General features: G+C 35.7%; 1 protein-coding gene across 1 annotated transcript in view; it reads right to left on the bottom strand.

The window, feature by feature from the left end:
* Positions 1–19642, bottom strand: part of LOC102231864 (myomesin-3-like) — a 56733-nt gene that overhangs the window by 2349 nt on the left and 34742 nt on the right. Inside the window, exons 18-32 of the mRNA XM_023329411.1 lie at positions 19155–19342; positions 15505–15631; positions 10124–10305; positions 9804–9918; positions 9152–9308; positions 8727–8833; positions 8493–8537; positions 8207–8343; positions 5416–5560; positions 4874–4933; positions 4079–4146; positions 2627–2737; positions 2292–2379; positions 2127–2165; positions 1826–1931 (exon numbers count right to left, since the gene is read on the bottom strand). Coding sequence (XP_023185179.1) covers positions 1826–1931; positions 2127–2165; positions 2292–2379; positions 2627–2737; positions 4079–4146; positions 4874–4933; positions 5416–5560; positions 8207–8343; positions 8493–8537; positions 8727–8833; positions 9152–9308; positions 9804–9918; positions 10124–10305; positions 15505–15631; positions 19155–19342 — 1675 coding nt within the window. The remainder of the gene's footprint in view (positions 1–1825; positions 1932–2126; positions 2166–2291; positions 2380–2626; positions 2738–4078; positions 4147–4873; positions 4934–5415; positions 5561–8206; positions 8344–8492; positions 8538–8726; positions 8834–9151; positions 9309–9803; positions 9919–10123; positions 10306–15504; positions 15632–19154; positions 19343–19642) is intronic.

Below are 19642 nucleotides of genomic sequence, written 5' to 3'. Positions count from 1 at the left end.
ATGGCGTTAGGCTCTCAATTGGTACAAAAAAGGCTCAAAATGTGCCAAGAAAATGTTTCCCAGAATGCTTCACAGTTACACAGTTACATCCTGCCTGTTTTTTACAGGCAGGACAGATCTATGCATTCATACTTTTAATGTCAAATTCTGGCATCACTATCTGCACTTCACAGCTAAAAAGAAGACTCTTCTACCAGACATTGTTTCAAAAATATGCATAATGTTCAACTTCAGTAAATCTTTGCAAACTATAGCCTAAGCTTAACGTTCCTATGTGACAGGACTGACATTCACTTCTACTGCTGCAGCCCAATTAGTTCCTGTTTTAAAATGTTCTGCATTCAGAAATGGCATTCTGCATACCTTGTTAGTATCAAGCTATTTGAGTCAGTGCTGCCTTTGTACCATCTTAAACCAGTCTTCTGATTCTTCTCTGATCTCTGACATCAACAGGACACTTGCATGAGTATTTTTTAAAATACTCAGACCAGCTCGTCTCACACATGCCATATTTAAAGTAATCTAAATCTCATCTAGATGCCGAAATGCAATATGTTTTTAATAACAAGGATTTTTGAAGCTTCGGTAAATGAAAAACAACTCAAATTGAATCCATGAGTGTTAAACCTCATGGATTGCTGGGTCTTCCAGCAGGTGGTGCTATAGCCCCTTTAAGAAACAATTTTTAACCTGTCAAACCAAAACTGAGTGAAAACCAAGTTCTGAAACTAAACTAATCTAAGAGATCTTTTTCTTTCATTTTGCTTAAAAAACTGTAATCATAATTGTAACAATTTGAAAAAACGAAATCTAACTGAGAACCTTTCCTTGAAAAGTAATTTTATTATGCTGGAAGCAGGATGAACTTGAACCTGGTGTTTCATATTGGCATGTGTGTATGGCACACATGAAAATATAATTAGTTTCACCCACTAATTATATAATTAGTATAACTAATTATATAATTAGTGGGTGAAATGTAAAATGAATTAAAAAAAATTAAAGACATTGCTAAAATGGATTAAAAACTTTACTGAGTGTATATGACAATACAATTTTCTTAAAACTTAAAACTTCTTTTCATTATCACGGCTCAGTGATAATCTTATTTGACCAGAAAACATTTTTATAGAATGTCTCAAAATATTTGTATTGACTGAAGGTGCTGGTTTTGGAGAAGGGTCTTTCTTCATCCGCCGCCTCTCAGTATATGATTTGAAATCATCCTAAAGTTCCAGCCTAAGGTGTATTTAAAACTTGCTAGCTAAAATAATAAACTGATTAAGCATTTTAAAATAACTATACTAATTCTACTGAAAAGGTGGTTGGTGGTCCAATTAGGATTATGCCAGAAACGTGTTGGTAGCCACAAAATAAATGTGAATGAGGTCCAGCTTGCAAAATTACCATGTTCCTTTGTATGTGTGAAATATTATTGAATTATATTACATCATTTGAACTATTAGAAATATTTAAATCGAGAATGTGTGCTCAAAGTTAATTTTACCTGCTGTACTCGAAATGGTATGTATAATTTTGATCCTTGCAAAGTAGAAGAAAATCCTCAAATTCAATTTACTGAAATGATACATTATATAATCACTTCTACCTGGAAAACAGTGGTTCAGATAAATTATCTAACTTAACCTAATATTCATGTATGTGATAAATGTTTGACAAAAAATCTCTGATTAGAATTGTACTAATCCAGACCTGGAAAACACACTGCACATACAATAAATGTGTGTGAAATACACATGCTGGAATCCAAATATTGTCTTATCACAGGATGTTGGTCAGAAAGATGCTCTGTTCTCAGACTTACTTGAAGTACCAGCTTGTCTTCAGGAAGCCAATGTAGTATCTAAGGCTGGAGTAGATCCTGAAACCCTCAGCAGTGCTCTCAATCCGCAGCGGACCAGCTGACAATGCTGCAGTCAGAACTCTTGATTACTTATTTATTGGTACATGTTTGTGTGTGTTTTGATTTGTGAGGTTGAAAATATAGCTTTTTGTCTTGCATAATAAATGTAATGAAGGGAGCAGAGCGAATATAGCATAGTTAATTAAAAAGGCATGCCTGTGTAATAACACAGGACACTTCATATCAAATGTGTCTAACTCACCGCATTGTTCACTCAGCTGCTGGAGAAGCTTGTCATACTCTGTAAACAAACAAAATACATCTTCAGAGAGCTTGTTGTACCAGAACTTGATTACTTATTATTCTAATTGCTTCATTTCCATTACAGATGGAAGAAGTGTGTTTGTGTAATGAGGTTTCGTCGAACCATTGTCTAGTAACTCCAAGGTGCTGACATCCTCTCCTCGGCTGTCTGACACCACAGCTCTGTATGAACCGGCCTCTTTCTTCGTCACCTAAAGGAAGTTCATTTGAAATCCATAATTTAATATATTTGTAGAAAACCAAAAATAATTAATATAATATTTAACTTCAGCTCAAGTTAACTTTAAAACGGACACACTGATTTATAGTATATGTCTAGACTGTATCCTTTAATTATCAACCATGAGTCACTATTATGTTGCTTCTCTGTGTCAGCTACAGTTTATGAGTGTAATTTCTAATACAAAGAGACAGGGGAGATTCATCTTTTTCCATTACCTGTGAGATTGAGAGCGAGATAATCCCAGTTGTCTGATCATAAGAAAGGTCTTTAATTTCCAGACCATCCTTAAACCACTTGAAGGAAGTGTCCTTATTCGTGTTTGTCACCTGTTAGCAAGGAGATACCAATCATGTTATGGGAAAAACAGGTATCCAAGCACTGTTAAATGAAAATCACTCTGTCCAAGCACTGTTAAATGAAAATCACTCTGTCAGGTTTATTAATACCCCATGCATGATATTAAAGCCTACAAAATCTGACACTAGTGATGAACAGGTCAGTAAAAGCCCTGCCAGACAGCATCAACACATCGTTTTTATGCCAAGGACAAAGAACCAGAAACATACGAGAGCCAATCTGGCTCCCTTGCAGCTGCAGAAAACAATTTCTCCAGGAGCTCAGACAGGTTTATATGGTGAAAATTAGTAAACATTAAAATATAAACATAACATGACATGAACATCAGATTAATAAAGTCATAAGATATTAACAAGAAATAAAATATATGACACTGCACAGAGCCCTAATGCCAGTCGACTTTCTGTTTTGTCATTATATTTGTTATCTGATGGTTCTAAGGCTTTAGACTGTCATTTTTTTTTCTGTTGAACCTCTTTTTATGTAATTAAATATCAAGTGTGTAGAAAGCCTTCAAATAATTTTTTATTTTACTCCACCATTACAATTGCATGTGGATTTGTTTAAAAAAGTCCACCTGTCTTTCTTTTACAGTTACTTTGGTCAAAATTCTTAACTAAAGAAATTCTATAAAATGCTGTGTTCAAAGTGCTGTGAAAAAGAACATCTGTGTTTTTCGAATTTCTTCCGTTTTTGCTTATTTATTTATTTATTTTAAATAATGCAGAGATTTTCTCATTTATTAAGACTGTAGATTGAACTGTTTCTAAACTAACCTGGTACAATGTGCAGAACTAACACTGCCCTATACCTATGAACAACAAAGAGACTTCTACTTTTTAAGCTATTTTTCTTTTATTCGGATCATGAACTTAATCTTGACTTGGTGGATTTTTTTCATGAAGGTATTCAAAAACTGAGGAATTTTTCTAATCTTTAGTAAAAATATGCTTCTGTTTTTCTTCATCCTTTTTAAAAAACAATGTTTCAAGATCAGACATTATTCAAAGAGTGAGAATAATAGTCTAACTTGCCTAAAATATTCTAAATGATTAATAAAATAGCTTGTTGACTGATCAGACTGATCAAACAGACTTTTTAAAAAAACAATGTTTCAAGATCAGACATTATTCAAAGAGTGAGAATAATAGTCTAACTTGCCTAAAATATTCTAAATAATTAATAAAATACAGAATAATTTCTAGTTGCTTTTGGTATTTGTACTAAAATAGTTGAATTTTCACTCTTACAATAATCTTAGCACTGTCTCACTACTATCAGGAATTTTCACACACGAGATATAAAAGTACCTTGCATTGTATAATTAATTCACAATCCTTATTCACACTCCATGTCAAAAATTCCTGGAAATAAGGTCCTTGGAAGAAAAGGAAAACAATAAACAACATATAAAAGCACACATTTATAATGACTAAGTTAAATTATGCTAGAATGATCTATCAAAGCACTAACAGCAAAAAGAGAAACACAAAATCATCTATGCCATCGCTTTTTAAATCATGTATACAGCCATGAATACTGTATACATGGCTAGAATACTGTATACATGTATTCTGGCTATATATACAGCTAGAATACATGGAAATATTCTAGCTGTATTGAACAAAAAGAGCATCTGTACAGTTTGAGCCTAGCTTGGATTTATAATAGTAAAAAAATAAAATAAAAAAATTGTGTGAGATTCTTGCACAAGTGTCCACTAGGACATTGGCCTCTGTGCATACACATCAAATGGAGGTGAAAGGAGATAAAAACCAACAGTTCAGAAGCAGATTTCAGAAATCTAAATCTTTTATTCCAAAAACAAGACATGAATATTTGCCTTTTGGCTAACTCTATCACATTTACTTTTCTCTTTTATTAATGTTCCCTCGTCTTGTTAAAATGTGTTTTTGGTTTTTGACATCCAGGTTTCTATAATATTTACGTGGAACAAAAGCATATGTATAATAATCCAACTATGCATAAAATAAGAAAAAGAAATCTTCCTCTGGCTATGTGTTCTTTTTGTGTATCATCTTTAAGTAAGGAATGATCAATATTTATTAATTTACTGTCAGTTTTGCTTTCGAAGAATGTCTTACCAGTCTTTCTCTGAATGTCCCTTCGATTCCAGTCAGCCAGGGCCAGTATTTCACGAAACTCTAATAAGACACAACAGACCAGACTGTAAAACTGTGCCTTGCTGTATTCATACATTGATCATGTTCACCTTGGTCTTATTGCCATCATATACGTTAACAGTTTTCTTTTTAGATTTTAAATAACAGACTAACTCAATGAAGTGGAAGAAAACTTATTTGCATCCAGTACAAATTTGGTAAATGCCTTTGCATGAAACACATTTCAGATTTTAATTTGTAAAAATGTTTGAAAAAGATGTCATTTTTGACCTACTTCAAAGTCCTGCACTTTTTTGTACTGGTTAAAATATTTTCTGATTTTGCAGATCTGTTCATTTTTATCTAAGAGTAGAATCTTTTAAATTCAGCAATGTTTGTTCTGAGCAGTTTTTCCCCATTTCATTCCTTTTTTAATGCTGCAATTAATCAGAGTTGGTATTTCCTAATGATACATAATCCAGGCAAAATGACTAACTCTGTTGTTGGGTGAATTTATGACTCACTTTGATCCACAAAGACCAAAGTGCATTGGTTCTTGGCACGGCCGTCCCTCAGCTGAGCGGTGTACGAGCCTTCGTCCTCCTGAGAGAGCTGATCAAACAGTATCTCCACCAGACCTTTGGCCTTGTCGAAGTTTATCTTGCGGCGCTGCAGAAAAACAAACAAATGTTACTGCAGGCAACGTTCATTGGCTCATAATCAGGCAGCTCGTCCCCCAAGCGGTTTGGTATCCTCTGTAAAGATGGTTCCTTGCACAAAGAGAATGGATCATGAATTAGAGTGCAAAGGGTCTGGAGTAACATCTGCGCTCTGGTGATAAAATATTTCTGTTCTCTAAAAAATTCAAACACACTAACAAGCAGCGACACAGAGGGAACAGACCTCGAGCTCATTTTCATTGCTTTTATGTTCATCAAGTTAAGTGTATGCCTTGCATGTTGATAGGCCTCAGTTGGTGGAAGTGATTTGTGATGTATGGCAAGCCCAAGGGCCCTAATCAGTTAAATGGCTTCTGCATTTGCAAACCTCAGCTGTGATCATTTAGAAATAATGTATAATCAGTACTGTTCAGACGGAGCCCTCATATTGGGAAGTAATGGAATAAAATGGAAGTCACTGAATGTAAAACAGTCACAACCAAGAGACACAATAAACATTCGGGGTTGTGTTCATTGTTCTCCCAGCGGCTGCTTCAGAACGCCGTTCTATAACACGGACGGAACAGCGGCGATGATTATTTTCAGCTTGTTGTCATAACATACATATATACTAAATATGTTTACATTCAGCTGATGTTCACTGATGATTACAATGCTGCTGTCTTTGGATATCCGAATTCTTTTTCTTTATTTAAATACCATATCTTTCTTCTAAATATGATTTGTTTGTAACAAGATGAGATTAGTAACTTTTGGGACTGGAATTCTAACAGCTTCCCCTTTAGAGAGCTCAGACCCATGGGAGGTTATGTCAGACATTTACATCTCTGTGCAAAAGTTTTAAGCTAGACCATAATTTCTTTATGATCACAGCTGAAAACTCAAGACTTTAGTTTAATCTTCCAAAGTGATTTTGATCAAAGTTCTTCAGGGTTTCAAATTGACTTTGCTTTTTTCCTCATTTAATGTGCATGAAGAACATAGATATAATGTTTAAGCCAAGAGCTATGAGAATATATATATAACCCATGTGTTACAGTGACTGCTCTGAACGTGAACGAATAAGGATGGTCATATTATAGCTTATAAGGAGAAATCAGAATTCACATACAAGTTGCTTGGGAAATGAACTCAGTTTTAAGGAATAGAAATAGAAGGTCATTATGTGTTGAACTGTAAGCTGCTTAGTAAGAATATCAAATCATTTTTAGGTTGTTTAGATTTACATGACACAAGTAAGTGATTATTATTATTTTTGTGAAACACTAAAAAAGTTATGTCACTCAAGCATTCAGTGTCTGTCCCTGACTATAACTATGATAAAGAGCAAGTCAACAAAAGAATATTTTTTTTCTAAAATTGTCTGTTGTTAGAACAACACTGATTCATTGGCACATTTTATGCTCAAACATAAGGACTGTGAGATGATTCAAGACTTTACAGACTGTACAAAAAAATAATAATTAATGCAGGGGCCACCTGTTCAGGAAGGACAAAAATAAACAATTTTATTCTTAAAACATTAGTTATTGCCTTACCTCCTTCTATATTTATTAATTTACCAACTTAAAAATAAAAAGAGTAAATCATCAATATTGAATGTTTGAGTCTCTCTCTAGCAACTAACCAAGTGTGACATGTTTTTTCAGATGTGAGTGCTATCTCTATCTTCACCTCAGGCGGTATTCTCGTCTTCCTCACTTAATTAAATTAACTGAGCTTCCAGACCTCTCTGCTGCCATACTCACCTGCTCTTCATCCTTGCTGACAGCATCTACTTCCTGCCTTGCAGGATGTTTATTAGAGCACTAATTGCTGTTTTGGGCTCATGCTGACTTGTTAGGAAGACAGATGCACACATAAACTCATTGATAATACAGAAACCAAAAAACTCTTTCAAGCTTGTGTGTGACATTCCTTCTATTTAAAACTTGAAGACAAAGTAGATAACACTTAAATCTGATAACAGGCTTCTGTAATTGAAATGTTTTTACAATAATATTGATATTTAGGAACTATCATACTGACAATGTGGATATCTGGATTAAAATGTTCTTCTAAGTCCCTGACTTTAAATACTGAATACTTCATATTGTTTTTTTAATAATGTAAACATTCAAATGATAGAGGGAGAGAAAAACATACAGAATATTTAAATCAGCTTTTCCTCACGTGGCCATTTGCCATGCCTTTGCAACATTCTTTTTCACATGGCTTCACAAAAATCTATTTGAAGTGATTTTCCATAATCTGCTTATATGTGTTTCTCTGACTCCCATAAATAATATCAACTAGATGGAGATCACAGAGTTGTTTTGTTGTGATCAGAGACCCACATTTTTCAAGTGTTGACGGATCCAACCTGGCTTCATAAATTGAATGGGAATAATATGTAATGCATATTATTTCCAGAACATAAGTACAAAGTGACTTGTGTATGGGCACAAAATGGATGCAACATTTAGGTAGAAACAAAGGGCATAAATTGGCAAAGACGCAAAGTAACCTTTAGCTCTTTGTCAATATGTCAGCTCACAGCTCGGTTTAATAGGCAGGAAACATTGGCTCCAACAATCCAAGCAAAGTACTTGCAGCTCATCATCTGATAAGATATCTGTCAACTGAGGAAACCTACTGGAGAGGTGGAGATTTCCCGGTCGTTAAAAACAAGACGGAGTTCAGCAGAGTCACTCAGACTCTCGGTTTGAAGCCAAAGGCGCACGTTGCCTTTCTCAGACACCTCCACTTGCCAAGTTGACTTCAGTGCAATCACTGCAGAGTGAAATCAAAGACAGAGCAGGTCAGATCATAAAACTTATAAAACAGCATTAAACCTGCATACTGTAAATAATATACAGCAGGATAACAAATTACTGAGGTTTGGATTTTCAGCACCTCTGCACCTCAGTGATGATACGTACATGGGTTTCTGACCTGCCAGCTGAGATCTTTGAGACGTTCGAGGTCTAAAAATAAAAGAAGACAAAAGAATATATAGAAGTAGAAGGTTCGATAATTTTTAAAAGAAACACAAACAGAACAGTAAAGTGTGTGTCTCTGGTGGTATTGTAGAGGAATGGATAAAGGCAATGTCTCAGAAGAGACGATAATTAATTCCTAAAATCAGACTCTGGTTACTGGTGTTCAGGAAGTACCTTCAGCTGTAAAATCATAGCTGGATGAAAGCTGAGGACAACCACTCATCTCCACAGTGTACAGACCCAGATCTTCCTCAGATGGGTCTGTGAAGGTAACAACTGACCTGATAGACAAACAATAAAGTAAAAAGACAAATAAGTAGACTCAGCATTTTCAGCTTTGTGTTCTTGAGTCTGTAGCAAGATCTGCTGTAGACTCTGTCTGCTGTCAGACTTTGTGCTAAAACTCCTTTCTACCAAGGGAGCAATTATTCTTCAAAATGAAAAGATCTGACAATTCAAAACCACAATTTTATTGATAAGAAATACACCTAAAATGCAACTTAATATTTAATGTAACTGATGTGTCATGATTAATTAAGTAGTAACTGAATGGAACCTAACTCAAAACAAACAGAACAAGTTACTTGTTGTAATTTTACCTGTTCTTTGTGGTTTCTGCTTTCGTTCTCTGAGAATCGATGGGTTCTGTGTAATTTTTGCTCCAGATAAACTCGCTATCGTCGTTCATCTCAACAGCCTCATAGCCCAAAAATATAAACCCATCGTCATCCACACCGATCTTAATCTCTTTAGTTCCTGAAAAATTCAAAACAGCTGTGACAACTAGACATGGGCTGGTTAGTGTATCAAAGCTTAACAAGGTTTTAGGAAATGTTCTAAAGAACTTCAGTTTTCTTAAAGACATAATACTGCTGTAGATGAAACTCTTTACACTTTCTCCTCCCTTTCAAAAACAACAGTCATCTTTTTTAAAACATTTCTAGTTGCCATAAAATTAGCATAAAATACATTTGGCGAGTTTCTATAAAAGGCCTGTTTGTTGTTTAACAGAAAAATGTAATATTTCAGGGAAATGTGCTTGTCCTCTGTCTTCTGGAGCGTTAGATTTAGCATTAAATTATGACAATCTAATCATTTCTTGATTTTATTTAACAGACAAATAATACATGCTATTCAAGATCCTCTTCAGTATTCTTATCCATAGACAAATCTGGCCTGATTAGGCTAATAAACCAATGACAGCACAGGTTTATAGAAAGTTCTATTCTAATATCAGTCCAGTAAACTGACCTGGTTGGGTCTGAACTGTGACCGACTCAGAGGGCAGGGAAGCACGACCAACTCCTGCATTATTAACAGCCGACACACGGAAGCAGTAGGTGTGACCTGTCTGCAGACCTGTCACCTAGATGCCACAGGGAGCAGATTCATTGTTTACAACTCACTGAAATAATTCAATTAATGATTTAAACCTTAACGCTGCAGACATAGATATGAGCAGTTTCTTCCGATTGGGTTATGCAATAATAATACACACTTCTGTTCAATATACTTTGAAGTTAAATCTGATCCAGGTGCCTTTGGTAAACATGTTGTTTTGCGCCTCTCACCTTGTAATGAGTTTTAGAAACAGGTTTGGCAGTCAGAATCGTCCAGTTGTCTGACTGGTTTCCCTGGCTCATTTCCAGCATGTAGCCACTGACCGGACTTTGACCCTCATAAAGCGGAGACGCCCATCGGAGCACCAGGGAGTCGTCTCTCACTTCCCTGAACTCCAGGTCATACGGGCAACCTGAGGACCAGAGAACTGAATAAGCAACACACAGGAAACATCTGCAAGCCACAAATAAATTGGGAATATGAATCAAATTGAAAATAAGATCATAGACTCCTAATCTACCCAGATTGACTTCAATGCTGCACGTGGTAGTCAATTTGCAGATTGATTTTTAGTCATTTTTAAATTATTTATGTTATAGAGGAAAGCCCATTTGCCAAGATTAATGAGCTGCTCATTTTGCCGAGCTTGTCTCCATTTCCTATATTAATGGTACAAAATACAGAACTGAGCAAGGCAAAAGTCTTTTCCATTCACTTGCCATATACTTCTAAAGATCGGGTGAATTAGTATGTGGTCGGGAATGTTTATATTCATAATAAGTATAATAAAAATTTGTACTTTTACATATAAGTAAAGGAAACATGATCCCCTCAAATCCCAAGATTTGTCATATCTAGTTATGTTTGCGATATGAGAAATGTGAGCCTATCGGGATCTGTAAGGAGAAACAAGAGCTGTGTCTACTGCTTTCAAACTTCATCTTTTAAAAAAATCCAACTTAAAGATGTAACGGTTGCAGCCCATATGTGATTTCATAGACAGTCCTGAATGCATCAATTACTCTCCCTGTAATTGCCTGATTGTCTGCTTCTGTCCTACTGCTTATAAAACTCACTTGTTTCCTCTTGGCCTCTGCCAAATCGGCTGCAGCCCTGTCTCAGCTCTCCAGCACAAGTTCAAGCAATTACCCTGATATCTGTGATTCTGCACTGGACTGTTTTGTTGACCCTTCCTCTGCCTTTCCCCTGTTGGAGATAGTGAGTTGGATTTTTTTTATTATTGCATCATTTTGGTGATTGAACTCTGCTCTCCTTCCAAGTAGTGATTTCTACATTCTGGACTTTGATTTGGTCTTTGGACTAAATTGGACCATCAGAGTTCAGAAATAAGGAACTGAGCATTGGGACCTTTCCTCTATCCTGCCCTAAAAGTTCTTCAAACAACAAGGATTCTCTGCTTTACCACAATTGAAGGTACTGCAAAACCCAACAATATGGGTTTGGAAACATTACTCCTCCTTGGAAACTTTTGACTGAAAGTAAGGGTCTGAATTATTTAGGTAATCCACAGAGAATGCTGTTTGGTAATGCTACAAACAGTAATAATTTTAAAATAATAAAGAAATTTCAACTCTATGATTGTTTTTGTCTCACAGTTCTTATGGCGAAAACAAAATTGTCCAAACTCTGTCTGTATATCTGAAAGGAACAGAAGGTGTGCCCAAACTTTTGGTCTGTACTGTATACTTTGTTTAAATGGAGGAGGGTATTATGTATCTTCCAAAAACATAGTGTTATTTTATAGCACAGTCAAGTTGGTTCACTGTTTTGCCTTTAGTTGTTATAAAAAAACGTAAAAGACTTTTGCATGATGGCCGTATCTGAAGCTTTGAAATTGGCCTCTGTCTCTTTAAGAAGATCCTTCCCTTTCCAACACTACCCTTTAACCAGTCATGATTTTCTGGCTTAATTTGTTCTTTGTGCAATCTGATAAAATTTCAAGGGTTTTCTACAGATTTGAGCTGTTTTTGTTAATTTTCCTGATCATTATCTGAGAAATGCTTTTCATTTGAATAATTTAGGTACACAGTGGTCTCCTGAACTCAATGTGCAGTGTTATCAAAACAGCCAAAGATCCTGATATTTTCTATCTGCTTGCTTTATTAATGTACTGGTGTAAGAGTCTTTGACAACACTAATCTTATGTCTGTTGCACACTATCAGCCATCTCTGTGATTTAGAAACCTCAGAATGGGAATAGTTAAATGGTTAATTCTAACATTTAGCTTGGGTATTTTTCAAGCTAAAAGTAACTGAATCAAGTTTAACATCAAATTATGTTACAAATGAGGGTATAACAATGCAGTTAATGTCAAAGGTAACAAAAATCCAGTAAAAAGGGGGTCAGACCCATCAGACTCTGTCAGATGGGTTTGTCATTTTCAACTCACACATTGGTTTCCCTCCCTAAATTTGCTTGTAGTAGAGGAGTTAAAGTATCTTGGTGTTCTGATCATCAGTAGGATGGAGCAAGACCTGAATTGACAGATTAGGGCCTCATCTGCAGTAATGTGGGCTCTGCTCTGATCTGTTTTGGTGAAGAAAGTACTGAGCCTAAAGGGAAGCTTTTCATTTATCGATCAGACTTATGTTCCAATCCTTGCCTACAGTCACAAGATACAGATCATGACCCAAGGACCAAGGTCATGCAAGAGACTGAAATAAGCTCCTTCCAAAGACTTGCCAGGACAGATTTAAAGATGTAGGAAGCCTAAAGTAAAGTTTCTGAACATTATTATCAGCTACGCATTTAGATATAAACAGCCAATTAAAAACTGAGGGATTTTAATCACTTGGTTCCTGACTGCTATTCTTTGATGACATGCTACAGGTAAAATTCATCTGCAGAAGATGTCATTTAAAGCCTGATATTTTTTCTTTGGTCTCTATTTTCATACTTTTCTCTTGTTTTTCCACAGGATCTGTTGTCATGTTCAAGTAAGAGAACGTGATTGAAAATGGGAGAAAAGTAGGCAGAGTTCAAGAAAAAAAAACGTGAGCAATAGGACTTTATAAGATTATGAAAAGGTTGAATCATTTATGTTTTTCTGCTTCTGTGTTGAGTGGTTCAGGTAATTATACAGTATTTTGAAATTGCAGTGCATGTTTATGAAAACGAAGCCTGTACCCTTTTAATAGTGTACTGTTAGAGTTAAATGATTATTTCTCATTATAAATTTTCCACCAGCAATGATATTCAAGAACAAATCAAATATGAACCACGCATGGTAAATAGTTAATAGCTAATTCTAACTCAAGGCTGCTATTTCAACCACTTTACCATTCATTTAACCATTGACCTCAGCTATCACTGTGTGCTTTAATGGTACAATAGGCAGGCAGCATATTATTATCCTGGTATTTCAAACTGCCCTGTTTATTTTGCAGCGAGATGACTACATACACTATTAGAGATGCAGCTTAAATAAAAGTAAAGATGGCAGCAAGTGGAAATGGGTTCTGCAGGTGATGGATGGTGTTTATTTCTATCTCCCCTCTCCTCCGCAGCTAGGGTCGATAAACAGATTGTAGAAACTGCAGGGCAGCAGAGTATTGACGGATGCTCAAATTCCCAAAGCTCTTAGGTAAATGAATCACATGGGAATGGATGATTTTTAACTGTGGAGTTCCTCTTTAATTTAACAATATGTTGTGGCTTTTGTTATCACCTTTGCTTGTGCAAGTTGTGAAATCCAGAACTAGTTTTGCCTGCCAACTGTTTGTAGCTTTTGAGTATAAAATTGTAGCTAACAGGAAATGTTCCTCTCTAAGTTTTTTTTCCTTCTAAGTTATACTGATGTTTTGGTAATAAACGTTTACTATCTTCCAAAGGTTTTTATTGAGAAACACAACCGGTTTATGCAAAGTGTCAATATTTACAGGTTATCATGCAGGACATCAGCATTTGAGCCAAATTATGATTAGTAGTAATCCGTTGTTGGTTGATCATAGCTTAAATAATGGCACAATTAGATGTTCTCAATTGAATCAGATTCTAGGATGTAGACTTGAAATTTAAGTGTTTTAATCCTGAACCACTTGCTTGACCATTTTTTATTGTGACATTGTGCTATACTTTGAAAAAAAAATAGCACCAAATCATTTTTGTATCATTGGGTAAAGTCGAGGGCCATAGAATCAGATCTCTAAGTGGATTTGATTCTATGACCCTCCTATAAATAATTACCAAACTCTCTATTTTACTCAAAGTTCTGGAAATTATTGTCTGAATTTAACCTTAAGGATTTCATCACAGTAATTTATGTGTGATTTGGTCTGATAGAAACAGAAAAATAATAGTAGCCTTAAGGGTAATGACATTACTGAAGCCTTTCATAAGCAACATTGGGCAGGATGTTTCATTTACTTACCAAAAGCATGACAGTTACACAACTAGTAACACAACTGATACCAGTTGTGTTACCAGAACTGGTAACACAAAAAGTTACCAGTTCTGGCTTCTCTAATCACATTTTGGCTGGTTTGATAATATGTCTTTTGCAAAGAATAACATGAATACAGGCAGATTCATGGCAGTGTTCAACTTTTCTTCTAACTTTTATTCCAAAAAGGGACTTAGCCAGAGAAGGTAACTTTAACCTATTACTCTGCAGTATAACCTTGGTATTTCATAGAGTTTCTATCTGTCTTTGATGTTCATCTTCCAGAGAAGTGGCTTCTTTGCTGCTCTTTTTCAATCAGAAAGTCTCTGTCCAACTGTGCATGCAGAAAAACTTACACATGTCAGCTGTCAGTCTCCAGTAAACTCTACACTGGTGGTGACCAGACTGCTTAGTTGAATCATCTTTAGGAGGCATTCTGGACATTCTTGATCAATCTGGATCTTTCTTCACCACAGTAAATTTATCTGCTTGAGGTCCTTGATTATTCAATAAATGGGTGGAATAGCCTTGCCGTTTGTGTTGAGAACAGAAGTAGGATTTACATTTTTAAAACAACCACTCTGCTCTTCTAATTCAATCATGCTGTCAGTGATGTCTATCAGCTACCCTGTCTTCAATAATCTTTCCCCTGGGCTAATGAGAAAATCACTAAAAGCAGGTAATTTTTGGCTAGGCTAAAACACAGAGCAAATTAGGTTTTAGTGATTAAGTAAATTGTCATTGGCTTTCATGAACTTTGTATTGATTCATTTAGTCATTCACTAGCAGTCTTGACTTGATGCAAATTGAAGCCATAAAAACTGAGGCAAGGAAGTCTGTAATAAACAAAAACAGGCTAAAATAGTGAATAGCTAATTCTAACTCAAGGCTGCTATTTCAACCACTCTACTATTCGTTTAACCATTGACCTCGGCTATTGTGTCATTGTGTATTTTAGCCTATTGTGTCAGGCTAAAATATTTTGGCCACAACTAACCAGTATAGAGACATAAAATCTTTTGGTAACACTACAAACATAAGATTTATTTCCTAATTCACTGCAGGCAATTGTTTTCATATTTGAAATATATATTTTTTAATCATCTTCAAATAACACCTGTAAGGTTTGTAATTGTTGGATGCAACTGTTAAGCATTCAGATAAGCAGAGATGCATTTGCATGGATTTGATGAGAGTTTAGCTTTCACCTGGTTCTGGCATTGTCCACTTCTCGCACAGAAACGCTTCACTGGCGTCAGACGGTTTCCCAACACCAGCTGCATTGGCAGCAAAGACACGGAACTGGTAGAAATGTCCAGTTTTCAAGTCTGATACCTGCAGACAAACAAAGCTGATAAGGCGTTGAAAGGTGCTGATGCATGGGACATTACACAATATATATATATATTTTTTTTTTTACAAGAATTAAAAAATGTTTACCACATGCTAAATATTTACCATCAGTGATATATTACCAAAATTAAAGCTACTCTGTCTTAGAGGAGTACTGGAAAAATCTCCATGCATTCGTCAAATCTCAGCTTTACTGCACAACAATTTTACTTGGAGTTAAAATATTGCCTCCTTTTTATTCCAGCAGATTTCCAATGCTGCAGGCAAAGTGCTGGCTGGTATATCCAGGAAATATCCCATTCCTCTCACCTTAGCCTCTTTACCTTGGGTTTCTGTGATTTAGAATAGATTTTAAAATCCTCATTACATTTAGAGGCCCGAATGGCCTTGGTCCATCTTATCTCAAAGAACTGATTGCTCCCCATTATCCCACTGGATCTCATTGTTCCCAGATAGCAGGCACACAACTTATCTCAGTGGAAACGTTTTTCTTTTTAACAATTTGTGGAATTTGGTCTGACTTTTATTACTCTTCCTTTTTCTTCAAACTTTTCCTTTATTACTTTGTGAATGTTATGAATCTATCTTTAGAAATGCAATACATTTAAAATAAATCATTTTATTATTTACTCGTTTGTAATTTTTGTGTTTGAAATTCAGCTTCGTAAATGGTCTTTTTTTTTATTTCAATGAAAAACTCATCTAACATACTATGCTAATTTTACTCAGTTTTACCAAGACATAAATAGAAAAGTCCAATCAGGGGGAAATGTTCTCCACTTGTACAGCTTCACTCTGCCTGATTCAGGAATTTAGAAGACTATTTACAAGTTATTAGCTCTACTGGCGCTGAAACATGTTTCTGAGCTCCTGAGACATTTTTCGCTCGGGGGGGAAGAAGGGATTCAGGCCTATTGATCTGCTCATTGATCCTCCTATTCACAGCCACTTAGACTCTAAGGCCCTTATCGCCTCGGCGAACAGCTGGGAACCTCCACAGCCTCTGCCTATCTCCGAGGAACTAATTGACCACAGCATAGGGAGCTTTTTCATAACAGCAGCAGCCGCTATCTGTAAGCTGCTATGTCTCACCTGCACCTTTCTTCATTAGGTGCAAATCCTTTCCTGCATGATATATTTAAACTGAACAACAAATCAATCAGGTCGATGTACAGTCCAGCATGAAGAAGGCACAGATAGTGTCTTTAAAATTAAACTTCTGCCACCAGGGGGCAATCAGGCTACATTTGACTGACTGATAGATGAACCTTTGTTCTCTGGAAAGAAAAGTTGCCTGCTTGAATACTTGACCTGCTGCTCTAATAATCAGGTGAAATAATCTTTGTTGCCAATACATATATCTGACAACTAAAGTTATTCCACTTTTTAAATTACACTAATATAAACAATCCTGTTGCAGACTTGCAAGTTGATTTTTTCCCGACCTCTAAAATTGATCAATAGTTTCATTTAAAAAGCCTTGAAGGCTAGAATAAAACATTTGCAAATTACCCACTGAACCATGGACCCAAGTAATAAATCAAAGAATAACCTCAACAAACGTTACTTACAAAGTAAGTACTCAATGATGGATTAGCAATAAATTAATACTTTTTTCTAGTATTTTTAAGTGTGCCGCTAGAATTTAAAATGGAGTGTTGTTTTACATACCAAGGGATGTGGAGAGTTTACTCTTCTTTTTGTAAAGTATCTTGTCATTCTTAAAATTTTAAAACCTTGTAAAGAATAAATGCCTGCCTTTCAAAGGTACTCGTATTCCTTAAAGTTTTTATGTTACAACTACCCTTAGTGTATTTTGTTTGACTTGTTTGTGATAGATCAACAGAAAATAGTGCATAATTGTGAAGAGTAAAAGAATGAACACATAGTTATTTATTTTTTAACAACTTATATTCTTAAAAGTATGCTGCAAGTCTTTCGATATATAGCTACCAGTTTATCATATCTAATATTTTTACCCTCTGCAAAATAGCTCAATCTCAGTCAGATTTGACAGTCTCTAAACATATATTTTCATATATCTGTCCACAGATTCTTGAATAGATTTATGTATGAACTTTAAAGCCATTTTAATACATTAACATGCTTTGATCTGAACCAAAGGTTTCAAACTTCAGTCTTCAAAAGACCGTGTCCTGCAACTTTTAGCTAAATCCTCACTTCTCCACACCTGAATAAAATGACAAAATTGCTTTCTGGCAGACAGTCAACCTCTAAAGAGCTCAACTAATGAGCTAATTATTTGAGTCATGTTGAAGCAGACAGTCATACTGCTCCAGGAACCCAGCCATCAAGCATTTGAGTTTGAGACTCCTGATCAGGGTCACTCCACAGCCACTCTTCTTTGTATGTTTAGGGTTATTTTCCTGCTAGATGGGAAACCTCTGCACCAATATCTGACCTTTCCCATCCTCTAATAACCAGCTTTCTTCAAGGATGTTCTGCATCAACTCTAACAAGCTCCCTTTTTCCTGCTGAGGAATAACTTTCCCACAACAGGCAGCTTCCAGAACACCTTCTTCCAAACAGTTACCATGTATAAATATTATTTATTTATTTATTTTGCATAGTCCTGTCTACATTTAAGCTTTAAAACAGACGAAGGGTGTACTTTCATTTTCACCGTGACTGTAGGTTTCTTCTTGATGTACAGAAAATTCAAGTTTTTTAGGCTTAAATCATGAGCAAAGCTCCAATCCAAAGAAGCAAAACTGCTTTGATTAAAAACAGCAGCTCAATTTATGTTTAAATGATTCATTTGATTCCAAGAAATCAGCATCTTGATTAAAATAACACCCCATGCTGGAAAAAGATTGCACTTCTTGTTATCTTATGAAAGTGCTGAAATGAGTTTTTTCTAACAACACGACCTCCAGTCCTAAAAACTGCAGGACACAACATGAGGGGTCAGTTATTGTGCATAGCCATTTTCATTCTAATTGGCTTTGTCCTTGATTTTTTTTCCCCTCAGGAGATAAAAACAGCCTCTCACACATTCATAAAATATCCAATTATGGAGCTCTTGTATTCTTGGTGAAGCACTATACCAATTTAACTTTGTTAGGAGTCTCCATGGACACTGCCAGGTTGCCTAGTGGCGCAGACAGATAGAATGAATGACGGTTTGCTATTATTGCCAATTACATGCAAGAAAAGAAAAAGTGGATAAAAAAAACAAACTTTACTATTCAGGACGTCCATTCAAAACCCTTAATGCTGTTACTAAAAATCTTTTTGGAAGTCTATTTGGATCTTGAAACCTATTATTTTCTTTATACCATTTCACCATGGTAATGGTATATTCAGGTAGACGTGCAGTATTAGTCATCAGTCAATGTAATAGGTTTCATGTTGTGCTAATCTTGCTCAATGCTAATATAAGATGTTAAAGAGAGTTTTTTTATGTGATCTCTGTAATAATTTTGTTTTGTTTTATAGTAATAAGAAAACCATTCACCAACCTATGAATATAGGTATAACCAACCTTGAGCTGCTTCTCTTTGGCAGGTTTTATGTTGACCTCTCTCCAGATCTGCATGCCCTTCTCCTTCTGGTCCAGGTAGTAGCCGCAAACAGAGCTTCCCCCGTTAGAGGAAGGAGCCCTCCAGCCCAGAACCATCTCTGATTCTGTGCACAGCAGCAGGGCAATGGCAGAGGGAGATGAGGGAACATCTGCAGAAATGAGGGGGAAAAAACAAACAAACAAAAGAATTATAGGTAAAAGATATTTATTGAAAGTATCTTATCACGTGGCTGTTACAACATGAATGCCAAGATTTCCTTAGAAGGCTTGAGATTCTGTCTATTATTGCAAACTGTTGCATCTGTGCCATTTTTAAAGGGATTATTCAGCTCATATTCTCTTTGATAAAAATTCATTTCTTGGAAAGAACTGGACTAATACTATTATCCACCAGGACATTTCAGAGCTGGCGAGACTGTGATGGATTTTTGATGGCAGTGAACCAAATC

This window comes from Xiphophorus maculatus, chromosome 3 (genome assembly GCF_002775205.1).
Source record: "Xiphophorus maculatus strain JP 163 A chromosome 3, X_maculatus-5.0-male, whole genome shotgun sequence".
NCBI classification, from domain to species: Eukaryota; Metazoa; Chordata; class Actinopteri; order Cyprinodontiformes; family Poeciliidae; genus Xiphophorus; species Xiphophorus maculatus.
Note: the sequence above shows the minus strand (reverse complement) of the source record. Positions and strands in the feature narration are given on the sequence as shown.